The sequence below is a fragment of the Triturus cristatus genome, chromosome 2_2 (assembly GCF_964204655.1).
Source record: "Triturus cristatus chromosome 2_2, aTriCri1.1, whole genome shotgun sequence".
Lineage (NCBI taxonomy): Eukaryota > Metazoa > Chordata > Amphibia > Caudata > Salamandridae > Triturus > Triturus cristatus.
The window spans coordinates 258,817,863-258,832,624 of NC_140582.1; the positions used below are offsets into that span (position 1 = coordinate 258,817,863).

General features: G+C 46.8%; 1 protein-coding gene across 1 annotated transcript in view; it reads left to right on the forward strand.

The window, feature by feature from the left end:
• Nucleotides 1-14,762, forward strand: part of ABCA1 (ATP binding cassette subfamily A member 1) — a 185,655-nt gene that overhangs the window by 38,666 nt on the left and 132,227 nt on the right. Inside the window, exon 3 of the mRNA XM_085641305.1 lies at nucleotides 5,758-5,851. Within this exon, the coding sequence (XP_085497431.1) occupies nucleotides 5,758-5,851 (94 nt within the window). The remainder of the gene's footprint in view (nucleotides 1-5,757; nucleotides 5,852-14,762) is intronic.

Below are 14,762 nucleotides of genomic sequence, written 5' to 3' on the forward strand. Positions count from 1 at the left end.
TCTGTGGCTCGTTCTTCTGAGCTCTTCTGTGACATTTAGAACACATTGAGGCGCCCTGTGCTGGGTCCCACTAAGATCATCAGACCTAACAAACGAGGTGCCCTGTAATGACTTTGGAGCAGAGAAATGTTAGTGACAGCTGGAACTGTTCCTCCATTTTCTTCGATGCAGCCTCAGATCTGTTCTCTTTGCTGGAAGGTCCACACACACTCTGGACCTACCGTCAATCACGCCTTTTAAGTGTGTGATAACTGCACTTACTTACTTGCTTGCGTGCTCACTCACTCATTGACTCACCAGTTCGCCCTCGTCCTAGGGGGGTGTTGGTGAGCTGTGAGTAGTGGGTTTGGTGTCGCGCCTGTACCGACACAGCTACTCTCGCTGCTTATCCAGTAGCTTTCAAGAGCACAGTATTACAGATGAGTGATCCCCTGCTGGGGATTGCTCCCAGTTTGTACATAAGCGAACATTCTCATCCTTGGCCCCGAAACATGGGCTCGGCTCCTTGGAATCTCCGTAGCTCAGATATGCATTTATAGCGATGAGTGTCCTCGTGTCCAAAGGTCCCTGTGAGCAGTAAGAGAAGCTTAAATAGAGCGGTAACGACTTAGGCAGACGAATGAACCCACACCAGAGGCTCCCCTCCTGGCAGGTTAGTCGGGACATGGTGGTGGACCAGAATTCCGATGGTGCTCCAGGGTGTGAGGCACACAAGTGAGGCTGGAGAGGTCTTCGCACTCCAGAAAAGGTGCTGCTGTTGGGGCTTGCTCAAATCTGCAGGCTGTTTCGAGGGATGGGCTGGCCGCTCCACCTGTCTGACGGTTTCTTGGTGGGCCGCAGGCTGGGGGCTGCTTTCAGAGAGGGAAGGCTGCCCGTGAAGGCCTCCGTGCCCCATTTTAGTCGCAGCCTCCTGCAGTGTTGGCTGGTTTGAACATGGTGTCATGGCTGTTTTTAGTTTCCTTTCTGGCCCTTTCTGTTACTGAACAATACCAGGGGAACAAGCTGAGGTCTTTTTTATTGTCCATGGAATGTCATTTTAAGTTGGGCACCCTCATTAAAACCAATTTGTAAGCGGGGCCAATGAGCAGTGCAGAAGCAAGGGAGGAGCCAACGCTGCGGCCCACAGACCTCAGGCCACTCAGTCACTTCGCTAGTAAAACGTGGACATCTTAAACCCTATACCATGGAGAAACCTAGAAGCTGGAGGAACCAACCTCTGATCAGCGAACACTGAACCCCGGGGTATTGCTTCGCTCAGTCCAGTAGAGTTTGATTCCAAAGCCAGCAGGCCATGCTGTGTGCATTTCTTGACTCTGTAGGTCACAAGCGGTGAATTCGAGTCCTTTCTCTGTTTCACACCACTGGTCTTTGAAGATTCCATGGTGTCTTCGGAGTCACTGGTTCTCAGCTGTGACCAGGAGTAGAGGCTCATGTTTCACCCTAAAACTGCACAGTCAGGAACACACTGTGTATTTTTTGCTTCAGTAACAGTGTGCTCCCGATGCGCCAGGGCCCCTCCCTCTCACCACGTCAGTGGGCTATGTGGGGAAGGATAGCGAATACCACAGACACCTGATTTCTGGAGACAGAAAAGGTGGACAGACACCTCCATAGATTTCAGGTCCACTGCAGAAGATTTCATAGCTGTTCCTGCACGGGAATTGATTGAACACACAGAACCATGGCTACACCCTTCTCCCCAAAAGTAAAAGAGACACTAAAGCGAGTTTGCAGATTGCACGTGAACACAGTGTTCTGGCATAGTGACCAGCTATGTGCCACTTCCTGCCCCTCCTTCATTCATCTGGCTGTTTATCTTCAATGACCAGACCCCTCCCCCACCCCCTGTTCTCATAATTGTGCCATGTATGTCCTGATTTCCTTGCAGCCTCTTTCCATTAGGAAAACACGAAATGACAGGTTCCTTCTGGAGGATTTGGTTATGGCGTCCAAACAGTTCACTCAGGCAGCCATCTCCCGGAAAAAGGCATTTGAAGGCCTGGGGCTGGCCTTCCTGAGGGGTGGGGGTACGGATACGGATACCAGTGCCTTGCAGGGGCCTGTGACACACTCTGCATGTGTTTTCCCTCCAGCTGATAATGGCAGCATGAGGCTACAAGGCCCATCGCCACTGAAAAAAACACTCTTTCTATTAGGTTTATTATTTTAAGAACAGCCCCGGCATTGCTGCTTCCTGTTCAGTTTCATAAGTAGCTGGCTGATGTCATTAGCCCTTTGGTTGTCACTGCTCTATTCCTATGTCAGCACACACATGCGCACATATGGGCACACACATGCATACCAGCAGGCATTCACGTACATGAACGCACAATAACACTTGCAGCGCACAAACACACACATCGGTGCATGCACACCAGCACACACTCTTTTTTGCACCCTAGTTCAGCCACCATGTCGAACGAACTCCGGGGGCTAGTCACTTGGGCCAGCTCATGGTACGGGCCTGGGAACTTGCCTTGCTCAAGCCAGCAGGTCAAAGCTCGATCAGAGAGCTGGTGACGCAACGCTGAAGGTTGCTGGCGGTAATCAATGGTTCAAGACGCTCTCCCAGAAGATGTCCCTTTTGTGTAAACTCAAGGTGTTTATTAACTTACTGCACGTCATTAAACGCATCCTTGCTTGATGATGCCATGCAGAGGGCCTTTAACATGTTTACACAATGTCAACTTAGCATGCTACAAAAACAGACAAAGCTGCATCCAGGCGTGCTTCTCGATGGAGATTGCTAGTCCTGTGGAAGACACCCTCAAATTTAGCGAAACAACTGCTCCTATCTTCCAACTGCATACACTGGCTGCAGATAGCGTTTTGGTGGAGTAGCTCTGGGTTTGGCCACATGTACAATGTTCCAGTGACTTCCAGGCTGGGTTGCTGCGTAGCCAGTGCTTTATGGGCTTGTGCGTGCCGGTGCTTGGATGAATATATGCCACGCTTCTCAGATTAAAATGACTTTAATACGATACGCAAGCATTAAAGGGCGCACAATAGATTTCACTGAATGCCCATCTCCAATTTAACAAAGCTTGGACGTGACCCCTTGGAAGAGTGAAAGTTCTGTGGCTGCCACATGAGAACAACAACCACAGCCCAGCTCCGAAAACGAGTCCTTTCTGAAGTAACTAATGCAACTTTGCATATGAGACTGCTGCTTTGTGGACACACTAGCTGTCTCCCCCTCGTTTTTTCTCTTCTAGAAGACACCTTTATGCACAAAGACCTATATCACAATTCAACAAGAACTAACCACATTTTGAGGATCTTATTGTCAAGTTTGAGGACGCTAAAGCCTATAAATGTTATAGTTCATTAGTTCAGTTTTTAGCATTATATAATTTGCAATTCAATTCATATAATTTGCGCTATCCAAAAAATCTCATGCACTCACTCACTCATCAACCCTCACACTCTCCAACACACACTGATTCACTTCCTTGCCTAGACAGCCTCTCCAGGGACACAAGTAACTCAAAGAGCCTGGTGTCTGAATTACATAATTTCAACAATGGGCCCTTAATGCTTCAGGTCCAAACACACAGTAATGTGGTGGTGTTCCTCCTGTGGGTTTGCAAATATGTTTGAACACACACAGATGAACCCAAAAATGAAAATACGCAAAAGATGTGTAGGACAATGGCCATGAATCAAATTGGAAGGTTTGCCCATTCCTGCGTCCTTTATCTCACTATGAAATAAAGAAGCCCTTTTCCCAATCCACAAAGCCGAATTTCAGTCAAATTACATTCACAATGGAGCGCTTATTTTTGGGCAAATTGTATTAAAGAAGCATTGGCAAAGCCCATTGGTCAGGCTTTGGCCGCTAGCCTTCTGGCTTTGTCAATGTCTTGTTTTATTATGGTTTTTGCAAACGTTATTGTTGGAAAAGCTGCCTGGCCCTCAGCAATTTACAAAAATAAAAAACATTAGCTAAAGAAAAATTATTTTTGGGTCTCAAAAACCACACATTGCCATAACAGTCCCTGACGCTAAAGGGAACTACTTTATGTGAGGATAAGCTCCTTGTAAAAGAACAAAATGCTGCCACTCACTAAGTTAGCCAGTGGCTGAAAGTGGGCGGAGCCACTGCTACATGCTATACTTCGTAGGGGGGCAGAAGAAAAAGGTCAATGGCAAAACAAAACAAACATAAAGCCCCTATATGCAAGTATATTATATATGCAGTTGTAGTAAAATCAAAAGCTCTTGGCTAATGCCAGACCTTAAAAGGAAGAATTCTTAAAATTATATGGATTCAAACATGAAGCAGCAAACAAATTAAGGGAAGGAAGGACGAGTGACAATGGGCCGCTCCAGGTTAAGGTGATCGGCACCGACAGTCACTTTTGGGCTCATGGACTTATTTTCCATTAGCAGACTTTGACTCAGGGCAAGAAAGAGTAACACAGAAAAGGGAGAAAGGAGGAAGAGAGAGACAAAGGGAGAACTCAGGGATGAACTGTACCAGCAAGACAAGAGTTCAAGGAACAGGATCTGTAAGGTGGTGGAAGAAAGGAACATCATTTGGATTAGGACTAGTCAGCCCTGGTGTCCCGGCAAAGCTGTATTCCTCAGTGGCGGTGATGGTCTCATAGCGAAACGTTGGGCTTCTGCACTTTGTATTGTTATTTTATTGAGACCTGCAGCTCTCCTTATGAGAGTTTTTGAGAAATCTGATCACCCCAGCAGCCATACTACAGTTTATCAGAGACACCCTTCCCTGCCTCAGAACGACGAAGAGCACTTATGGTCAGCCCACTAAAAAAGCGAAGGAGGACAGCGAGTGCGACAGAAAATCAATGTTTTATTGTAAGCAGTAAAAATATAGAATACTATAAAATAGGTTCCATCCGGATGCATCACTGGTATATTTTTAGTCCAGGCTACACAGCAGGTTGGTTGATAGCATGCTTTTACTTGAAATGTGAGACCAGGACGGTGATGATAATTTCAACAAGGCATCGTTTGCAATTACATACATTCGGAGCGAGTATTTTTTACATTTTAGGGCGCATGTATTTTTCATGTCGCACCATCGTCATCCTCAGACCTTCAGAGCCCACCGCAGGGGATGGCTACCAGGAAGATGTGCTAAATCCGTCACAGTTTAAGCAAGCCCCCTCAGCCTCACCCCAGCTCCTCTCTCAGACGCTCATGAAGCACTCATGTAATATTAAACAGTGGGGCGCAAAGGAAGTGAAGCGGGTGACGCTGAGTCTTGCATGCTCCACCGCCATTTTCTTAAATGTGGGTTGTGTGTAAGAAGTAAATCAGCAAGATTTCACATACAGGAAGTAACAAAAATGGCGGGGTCAGTCGTGCTAGCAAAGCACGCAGCTCTCCAGGACTCGTTGAAAACACATTCAGGCAGACCTACTCGGCTCCTAGGGGACGAGGCAGCAGTAGCGTGAAAGAGGAAACGAGCGCTGGCAGGCCTTCTGCGTTAGGCAGCACAATTGCTAGATATCCCCCGCTTCTCAGAAATGGGGCCCACTCAGAGTCCTCTCAAAGAGAATTCATGCTCTTTGCAGTAACCCTTTGAGGACCAGGCCGCCGCGCTCACAAGGCTTTGGCCAGAACATTGCATCGTTTTAGGGGGTCTGTTGGTGTTTTTTGAATGGTGCGGCCTTTTTATGGACATTGCATTCCGGTACTGCTGCATTTGTTATGATTATCCTCACACTTGACGGTCGAGTCCCTGAATGATGAAATGCTGAGCCTCTGGTCTCTTTTCCTCCTCAGTTCCAGTTGCTGATTGAAGTGGCCTGGCCTCTCTTCATCTTCTTCATTTTGATCTCCGTACGACTCTCGTATCCACCCTACGAGCAGCATGAATGTAAGTCTCCGGGGCACACATGGGCCACTTGGCGGTGGGCGGAGGGTGTTTTGTGCTCTTTCAGGGTTGTTGTTGGAACTTGAGGTGACTATGGCGCTTTTCTTCCTGCTTCTGCCAGTGCACAGGAGCAGGGTTCCATCCCTCCATGCTCAACTTGACTCAAGCTGCCCAACCACACTTACACCAGATGCCCTTCGAACGGGAAAATGTTCAAGACAGCCCATGCCGATAAACACATCCATCATGATTTACTTAATACCTAGCATGTCTGTGCTAACTTTCTATGGTTTGGGTGGATGATGAAAGATGGTGTCTGTGTCATTGTTTCTGTTCAGTAATATGTGAAAAGTTTCTTGGGCTCTTCCGGCCATGTCAGACATTGCTCATTTAATAGTGCAGAGAAGCCCATTTATAGACTTGGAATAAATTCTCTATAGTTGTGAAAATTGCTCTTCAAAGTTACAGCCTGAGAGTGGTGTTCGGTCTGGACCAAGAATCGCCCTTCGTAGAAATGTCATGCCAACGATCAGACTACAGTTCTTTGAGGAAATAATGATAACAATTGACCATAGCCAGCAGCACCCACACTTACAAGATCCACCGATCACGGGCACCAGCCACTCACACCCCCTCTGAAGGTTGTAGTGGAGAGACAGGAGACGGCACAGCTTCCAGTGGTGGTTGTATCACTGGGTTTCTGTTCCTGTGTTGCTGTTGAAGCTGAGTACCAATCTGTGTTAACCTTTTCCAACGCGTTCTAGAGGTTACGTTGCTTCTTTTCTCAACTTTTACCGGCTTTAGACTCCAAAGAGACATCCATGCCTCTGATTACCCTTTGTGAGCTGCTTTTCAACCTGACGCAGATCCACTTTATGAACAGACTCTCTCCTGGCACGGGATCCTACGCTCATTCTGCAATTGGACAAGTGTGGGCAGTTGGGGCTATGCAGTACAAAAGGGGGTGGTGATGGACGGAGCATCAGAACCAATCAAACACTCACACCCAGTCAACAGATCTGGGTTTGATCCATCACCGTTCTTTAGCCCACTCTGCCACCCCAGTTCAGACATGGCCATGTGCAAATCAGTCTGACCCTGTGCCTCATGGGAACAGTCCAGCCCGAACTGCCAAGCCATGCCTTCCCTGAACCGGAAACAAGCTTCCTATGCCCACGATCAGCAAATCAAACCCTGATTACCAAGTTATTGCATCATGAAAAAAGCAAATCAGAAACGACGTTGACTTTGTACTTCAATCGTTGCACAATACGTATAACCCCCCACCAAATGTGCAGCGCGGCAGTGAGATTTGATCCCAGGACAGGATGAACTGTAAATATTTCTGTACAAATACAGCCACTGGATCTAAAAGTCACTTAGCCGGCACTGGGCACACTATTTGCATTGCAACACAAAGTGACGCTGGAATTGGACAAGTTCCACTAATGCAAGCCAAAGGCAGACATTTTATAATACTAAAATTCACGACTGGGATGCAATGTCTTGTATTGGTAATGTTTTTTTCTTTCTGTGCAGTTCATCTTTTCCTTGGCTAGCACTTTGGTAGGGCTTCTAGTTTGTGATCAGCCATTTTTGTGTTAGAACAAACTTGTTCAACGCAACTAGGCCTGGATGCGTGAGTAATGCACTTGTCTATCACACAGAATTCATCAATGTTCCTCATAGAAGTGATCAGTGCTTTCCCGCTGGTTTTGCTGTACCTAACGGAGGGATGCTACTTTCTGCCCTTAATTAAAATGTTAGTGTAGGTCACCCTCGTCATGACAAAGGCAAGCTCCATTTTATGAATATCTTAAGGATGAATGGGCGTGGCCAGAAGTCACATTTATGACTAGAAGTCACATTTATGAATAGAAAATAGCTCACATTTTTAGCAGTAGAGTCTTAAAACTTCCAACCACAGTTCTTGTGCAAGTCCTGTTGAGCAAACAAGCTATGTAGAGAAAGATCATGCCATTAGTTCTACACACGTGTGGCTCTTTGCCCCAAGCAGACAGATCCAGCTGTCCAAAACACTCTTCTCTGAACATCCGCTCAGACAGGTGGTGTGCCGTATCAGAAAACATGATCTATATAGTGGACAACCCAATATACCCATGAGGGCTTGGGCAAATAATATGTCTTTTGCCGCCATCCAGCAGAGGAGATCGCTGTATCAATGCCAGTAGTCTTTGAGGGAAGCCACGAACGCCCCGAGGCCTTTCACCGGTTGTTTCACTCCAAAGCACCGTTGTTACGGTTGTAATCAATTCATTACAAGCTCCGAAAAAAAGTTTCTTTTCAAAATCAATATGCTGTGATTGAATTGAACAATAGACGAATCGCCCAAGTCGAAGCACAAGATACGGGTGGTCGTATTTTTAAGCACCCCAGTCACGACACCAATTGATCCAACATAAGCTCTTTAAAGAAAAGCTTCCCTTTTTAATTAATATGCTGTGATGTTGAATTAAACAATAGACGAATCGTTCAAGTTGAAATACAAGAGACGGGTATTTTGCAGCCGCTAAATACGAGGGGTCAACTTTTAATTACCAGTCCTGAAGATGGTCTTATAAATTCGAACATAAAGACCGAAACGTCGACTGTCACACTGTTTTCTAGATAAATGTATAAGTATCATTGAAAAAGTGTTTGATACATTGTGTAGTGAAGGAATCATTGAATGCATTACTTCCTTCCAAATTTTGTATAACTGTCTGAATTTTAAGTACCCTAATTACCATTTGTTGATATAAACGAATTTTGTTGCTCACACACCTTTTGTTTGTTCTCCTTTTAGATCATTCAATTATTTTAATTTAATAGAAATGATTTGTATATACATATATGACTAATGCATAATATACAAGTTCATGATACACATACTCTGAGATAAATCTCACCTATAGGTGTATGTTTATCCTATAGCTAAGTTGTATAACTTAGTCCTTTAAAAAAAAAAACCTTGAAGGCACTTTCTACCAGCACGTATCAGAAAACAAGCAAGTACTGCGAGTTGTGCCAGGGAGTACAGAAAGCAAGCCCCACAATTGTAACAACAATCTGTGTCAAACTCAACCAACTAAACAACACAATTAGTCCCCAGGTGAGTAATCCAGGATGCAAACCTGTCTTTCCACATCGTCTGCCCCATAACTGGCACGGGATTCAGTTCATCTGTCAAGGCCAGGTGGAAGTGTTGCGCAGCACTGCCTGTTGCACCATATCAGCACCTGTTCGGGGAACCGGCTGGCCCTCCGACAGATGTCAGCCGTCTGACACACCTGTCCTTGGAGGGAGCACCATTTATTGTCACATGGATGTTTACAGACCAGAAGAGTTGACAAATCACTGAAGGGCACTGTTTACAGTGGTGACACCAGTGCTCAGGTTATCTGTGTTCCTCTTTTGGGGGATAATTCAGCAAAATAAAGAACTTAGAAGCAGAGAAAGAAACAGATGCACTTGGGTGGAATGTAATAATAAAATAGCAAGTCAAACGCCAGATGTGTTTTTTTAGATGAGCATAAATGGTTAAAAAAAAACTGAAGTGTTGTGGTATTGACCATCAGCCGCTAGAAAACTTGACCTGAGGAGGGGGGTGAAGTAGCGAGGTGAATTGTGGTAAAAAAAAAGAAAAAAACTTACCTGATCGCCGCGTCTCTCCTCCGTCTCTCCTCCACCATCTCTCCCCTGGGGCGGGAACAGGAAGCACCCAGGCTCCCCTGAGCCAAACACAATGCTGTAATGCAGTGCTGTGATTGGTCTGGGTTCTGCCAGGGAATGGGAGCCTCTGCATGTTCTCCACGCAGGCTGTAATGCAGCCTGTGTGGAGAACATGCTAAATGCTCATGATGGTTTGGCCGGCCCGAGAGGGCCAGACATACATTCATGCGCACTTGGGGTGAGCAAACCACTCCTCTGTCATCGGAGCAGTCCCGCCCGCAAACCTGCAGCAGTAGGAAAACATAAAATGATAATAACCTCGAGTTATTATCATTTTATGTTTCCTCTATTTTACTGCTGTAAAGCAGTGGGGCAGCGCTCCTCCGCCTTAGTGGAGGAGCCGCCTCTGTATACGAGGCAAGCAACAGGAACCCAGTAATGCTGTACATCAGCACCATATTTGGGAAAACTCTAGCAGAAAGTGCCACTTATGAGGGTGGTATGGATTAAGGCCATGAAACATGGCTTCTCCATCTCTTCCCTTGCGTCTGATGCTTGCTTCTCTCAGGATAGAGATAACGGAGGCATTTTTTAAGCGCATCTGACCATGTCGGCAAGGGGCCGGAGAGAAGGGCATGGATACGTTTCTTCATGGATGCTATAAGGTTGTTGCCAAAAACAATGCATGGGTCTTTGTATCACTCCTTTTAAATGACGTCTCGGCATGTGCTAGATTAAGATCGTAAATCGCCCCCAGCCTAAATAAATACTTAACAACTGGAAACAGAACATTTGAATCTGTTCTCATAAACAGCGTGATCGTCATGCAGTAGCTGGTTTTTCGTCAGCTCCAAACTCTACAAAATATCTTTTGTAGTAAGTAAGTTGGATTCTTATATTATTCCGTGTTTTTGAAAGAACTGCCTGTAGGAAGGTGGATATCTGACTATGGTTACCCCCAACTTTTTGCCTAGTGTCTAGCTGGTTTTTCGACTTAGTTGGCCTGAGATCCTGCCATTCAGGGTCTCAGGCTGTCTGCTCTCTCTGTAAAATGGACTCCATGTACCCTAGGTACATAACCAATTGGTAAGGATCACCTTATTGGACCCTGTACAGTGTACCCTAGGTACCCAGGGCATAGGTGTACCCTAGGCCTCCCAGGGGCTGCAGCATGTATTATGCCACCCCTGGTCTGGCCTTCCAATCAGACACAACTGGCTGATCACTCAGCTGGGGCAAGGTCGTGTAATCACCCCTTGCTTAGATATAGTATGCCTATATCTACCCTTATATATAGACACATGTGTACCTATCAGTCACTCCTATGGCAGGCCTTAACAATCCTGGAGGCAGAGTGCTTGGTAACATGTGAGATGGTGCTCTAGTATGAGCTGAGCCTGTCTGCAGCTTTCGGAACCATGTCCTTATAGCTGTTCTATGATATAGCCTACCATATACTCTTAAAGTGCCTTATAATCTTAAACGGTTATGGTAACTATGGTTTGGCTTTATCAAAACATGTCGTGTAAGGTGTCTAACACTTTGGAATAATACCCCCATACCATTTCTGGTGATGAGGATATTATTCCTCCCTTCTAGAGGGAGAGACATGTTAAAATCCTACGTTGCTGTTTAACTCTAACCAAAGCCTCAGCATCACAAAATGGATGCTGCTGCCACAGACACAAGTCTGACCTCCTGCTGCTGGGAGTGATCCCAGCCAGGGAGGCCTGGACAATAGGTTTCCTGCTTGGGGAGGTGCTAGCACCTCCCCAGACAGCCTTTAGTGTATTGGGGCAGGGTGGGCTGAAAGGAATGAGACATGCCTGGGGCACACAAGGTGTTCCTTGCATAGTCCAGTTCAAACCGGCGCTGGGGCACTCCAGCCCCAGCTCTGGCGCGAAACTGGACAAAGGGAAGTGGGTGTAACCACCCCCTCCCAGGTCCCACCCATAAGGCGTGACCTAGCAGGTATCCCAGCCCCCCAGATTAGTATAAGAGTGGGAGTTGGGCCTCAAGACTTTAGATTATCCTGAACCTGCAAAACTGAACAGAAACTCTGGACCTTCGACATTCGACGAAAGAAGAAGACTGAAGAATCTCCCTTGTAGCCAAGGAGTGGCTACCCTGTGCAAACAGGCACCATCAAGAGACTACCCTTTGCTTTGCGACCGTTCTACGAGGAACCGACTGCAGAGCCCGACCAGAGCCTTGACTTCCAGACTTCTCCGACCCTCATCCACATCTGCAGCAGAGCTGGGATCCGTGGAGGCGACGAGCGACGTGGGACCGGCTACCTGGGAAAAGTGGCTAGTAACTTACAGCGCAGCTTCTGAGGTACCCTCGAAGTTGTGCACCGGGGATTGAGAAGCCCCAACCCCAAGCACCATCTGCACCGAAGACCAGCCCCCCACACTCCACGAGTCCTGCGTGGGGCCCTTCAGCATTTTCCTGCTTGCCGCGTCTGTCCGGTTGCTTGCCCGCTGGCTAGTGGCCTTTGTGACGACGCTCCCTGAAATCTTCTGCGCTGGTTTGGCTCCTCCAGACTGGCTCCCGCTTCTCTGCAAAGAAGAAGCACCCCAGACCTTCCTGGTCTGCACCAGAAGCAAGTCCTTTGTTCTTCGTGGGTTCCGCTTGCCAAGGCTTGGTGAGTCCTAGTCCAACTTCGACGCCGCCGACAGCAAGAGCCTTCGTGGGACAGCTCGCCTCCTGGTCCTGGTCGTCCTCGACGCTTCCTGGTCCTCCTGGCTGCAGCGACAAGCTTCACCTTCACCTGCAACTCTTCACGACATCGCCTGGTTCCTTCCTGGTTCCACGTGGTCACTGGCTAGTGACCTTGACTCTGTCCCTTCTGCTTGCAGGTTTCTTCTCTTCTAGATCCCAGCCTTGGGATCCACCGGACACTCTCCCCTGACTGCCTGTCAGCATCTTTCTTCAGGCATCCATAGGAGTCGACGACGAAAACGACGCATCTTCACCCCTATGCACCCGCAGCCTGTGGGCTAGGTAACTTGGGTACTCCGGTGCTCATCAGGATAGTGACTATCCTAGTGTCTAGTTTTCAAGTCTCAACTTCCTAGCTACTCCGGAAGTGTCCTAAATCTACCGTTTTCTAAACTGTAATATTGCTATTGACTTTTACGCATCACGCGTGAGTGTTTCCACTCTGCACACGAATCCCGTGGGCCTCCCACTTCCTAACTAACGCTAGTGTAGTGTAGCCCCAGCGATTCCCTAGGCCTAGGCCTATTCTATTTCCGTGACAGTGGTTCTTATACCACTTATTTAGTATATGGTTTGCGTGGCCCCTAGGGCCTAACTGTATTACTTACCTGTGTGACTTACTGTATGCATTAATAAGACTGTGTTGTACTTACCTCTAATCTCATAAAGAGTGCTGAGGGTTTGCTTAGAATAAATACACTTTATTTTATATATATATCTGTTGTGGTGTCCTTTCATTTGGTATTCAAGGGATTATATATGGTATCACAGCTGGCTTCACATGCCATTCAGAGTTTAGCCTAAGACTGCTCTTGTCCATGCTACCACTAGGATAGCTGGTCTATAAGGTTGACTTTACAACCAATCACCATAAGGGTATTTGGACTGATATAAGGTGTACACTATAACTAGTGATATCATACATCAGGCCAACTTCTCACATTGGTGAGCAGCGGTTGGGATCTGAGCTTGCTGTTGTAATACCATTGTAATCTTGAGATACTAAATTGAAAGATCACACAGATATTGTCTAGGTACATATAACATAGATTATTATACTTAAGTCCTACTGGACTTTGTAGTGTAGGTTGAAGGGAGTAACACACTCTGACTACAACTACTAGAAAGGTTTAGTAGATACAACTAGTGTAGGTAGGTGCACACACCACACCCTCACTAGATCATGTCTCTGAGAGTAGATCAAGTAGATGCTCTCTCAGGAGGATCAGGTCTGCAAAAGATCCCCTCTAGATATGATACCTTAACATTCCAGGAGATGAGACATTTGTGTACCTCCAGAGGAATAAAACAGGGTTCCAACCCTACCCTTAGACAGCTAGTGGAGCTTCTGGAGGCCTATGATGCTGAAAGAGCTGCCAGGGATGGTGCCATAGCTGTAGATAAGGGTCTACCCACCACAGATGAGTCAGATGGGACTTCAGATGGGGAGGTAGACAGCCAGAGCCAAGTAAGGAGACTTAGCCAGGCTAACTTAAGTTTACATGGGAGTTTGCATGGGGTCCCCCCATACAGACCCACAAGTAGGCATTCACAGAGAAGCAGGAGGGACAGATCCCCTTCAAGGGAATCCATCCACTCCCATGTCTCTAGCATCTCTAATGCTTCCTCTCACAGGGGAATGACTTCACCTGAGAGAAAGGAGCATAAAGCCAGAATGAGGGAAGCTAATCTGAGGATTCAGAGGGAAGAAATTGCCCTTGCCAAGGAGAAGCTTGCTCTGGCTAGAGAGCAAAAATTGTGTGGGTCAGAACCCACTGGTGGCAGCAACATCCCTAGAGATAGGGATAGGTCTTATGACCATAGAAACCTAAGCAAGATAGTCCCCCCATATCAGAATGGGGATGACATCCACAAATGGATGACTGCTTTGGAGAGGGCCTGCAAAGTACAGCAGGTACCCCAAAGTCAGTGGGCAGCTATCTTGTGGCTCTCCTTTTCTGACAAAGGTAGAGACAAGCTCCTCACAGTCAGTGATGAGGATGCAAACAATTACAAAGTCCTGAAGAGTGCTCTGATAGATGGGTTTGGCTTAACCACTGAGCAATATAGGTTGTTGTTCAGAGACACCCAGAAGACACAGACACAGGACTGGTCTGATTTTGTGGATTGTGCCACTAAGGCTTTGGAAGGTTGGTTAAATGGCAGCAAGGTGCAGGACTATACAGGATTGTACAACTTGATTATGAGGGAGCAGATCCTTAGTAATTGTCAGAACCAGCTTCTCCATCAACACCTGGTAGACTCAGATTTGACCTCTCCCCAAGAATTGGGAAAGAGGGCAGATAAATGGGTCAGGACCAGGATTAGGCCTAAAAATCAGGGTGGTGACCAAAAGAAAGATACCACCAAGCCTCAAGAGAAGGGTGGGGATAAAGCAAAAGAGAAATCTTCCTCAGGGCCCCAAAACTCCACACAGGGTGGTGGGTCCCAAGCTCCCTCCTCTACCACAGTTAAAAAGCCTTACTGCCATGTGTGTAAAACACCTGGGCATTGGAAA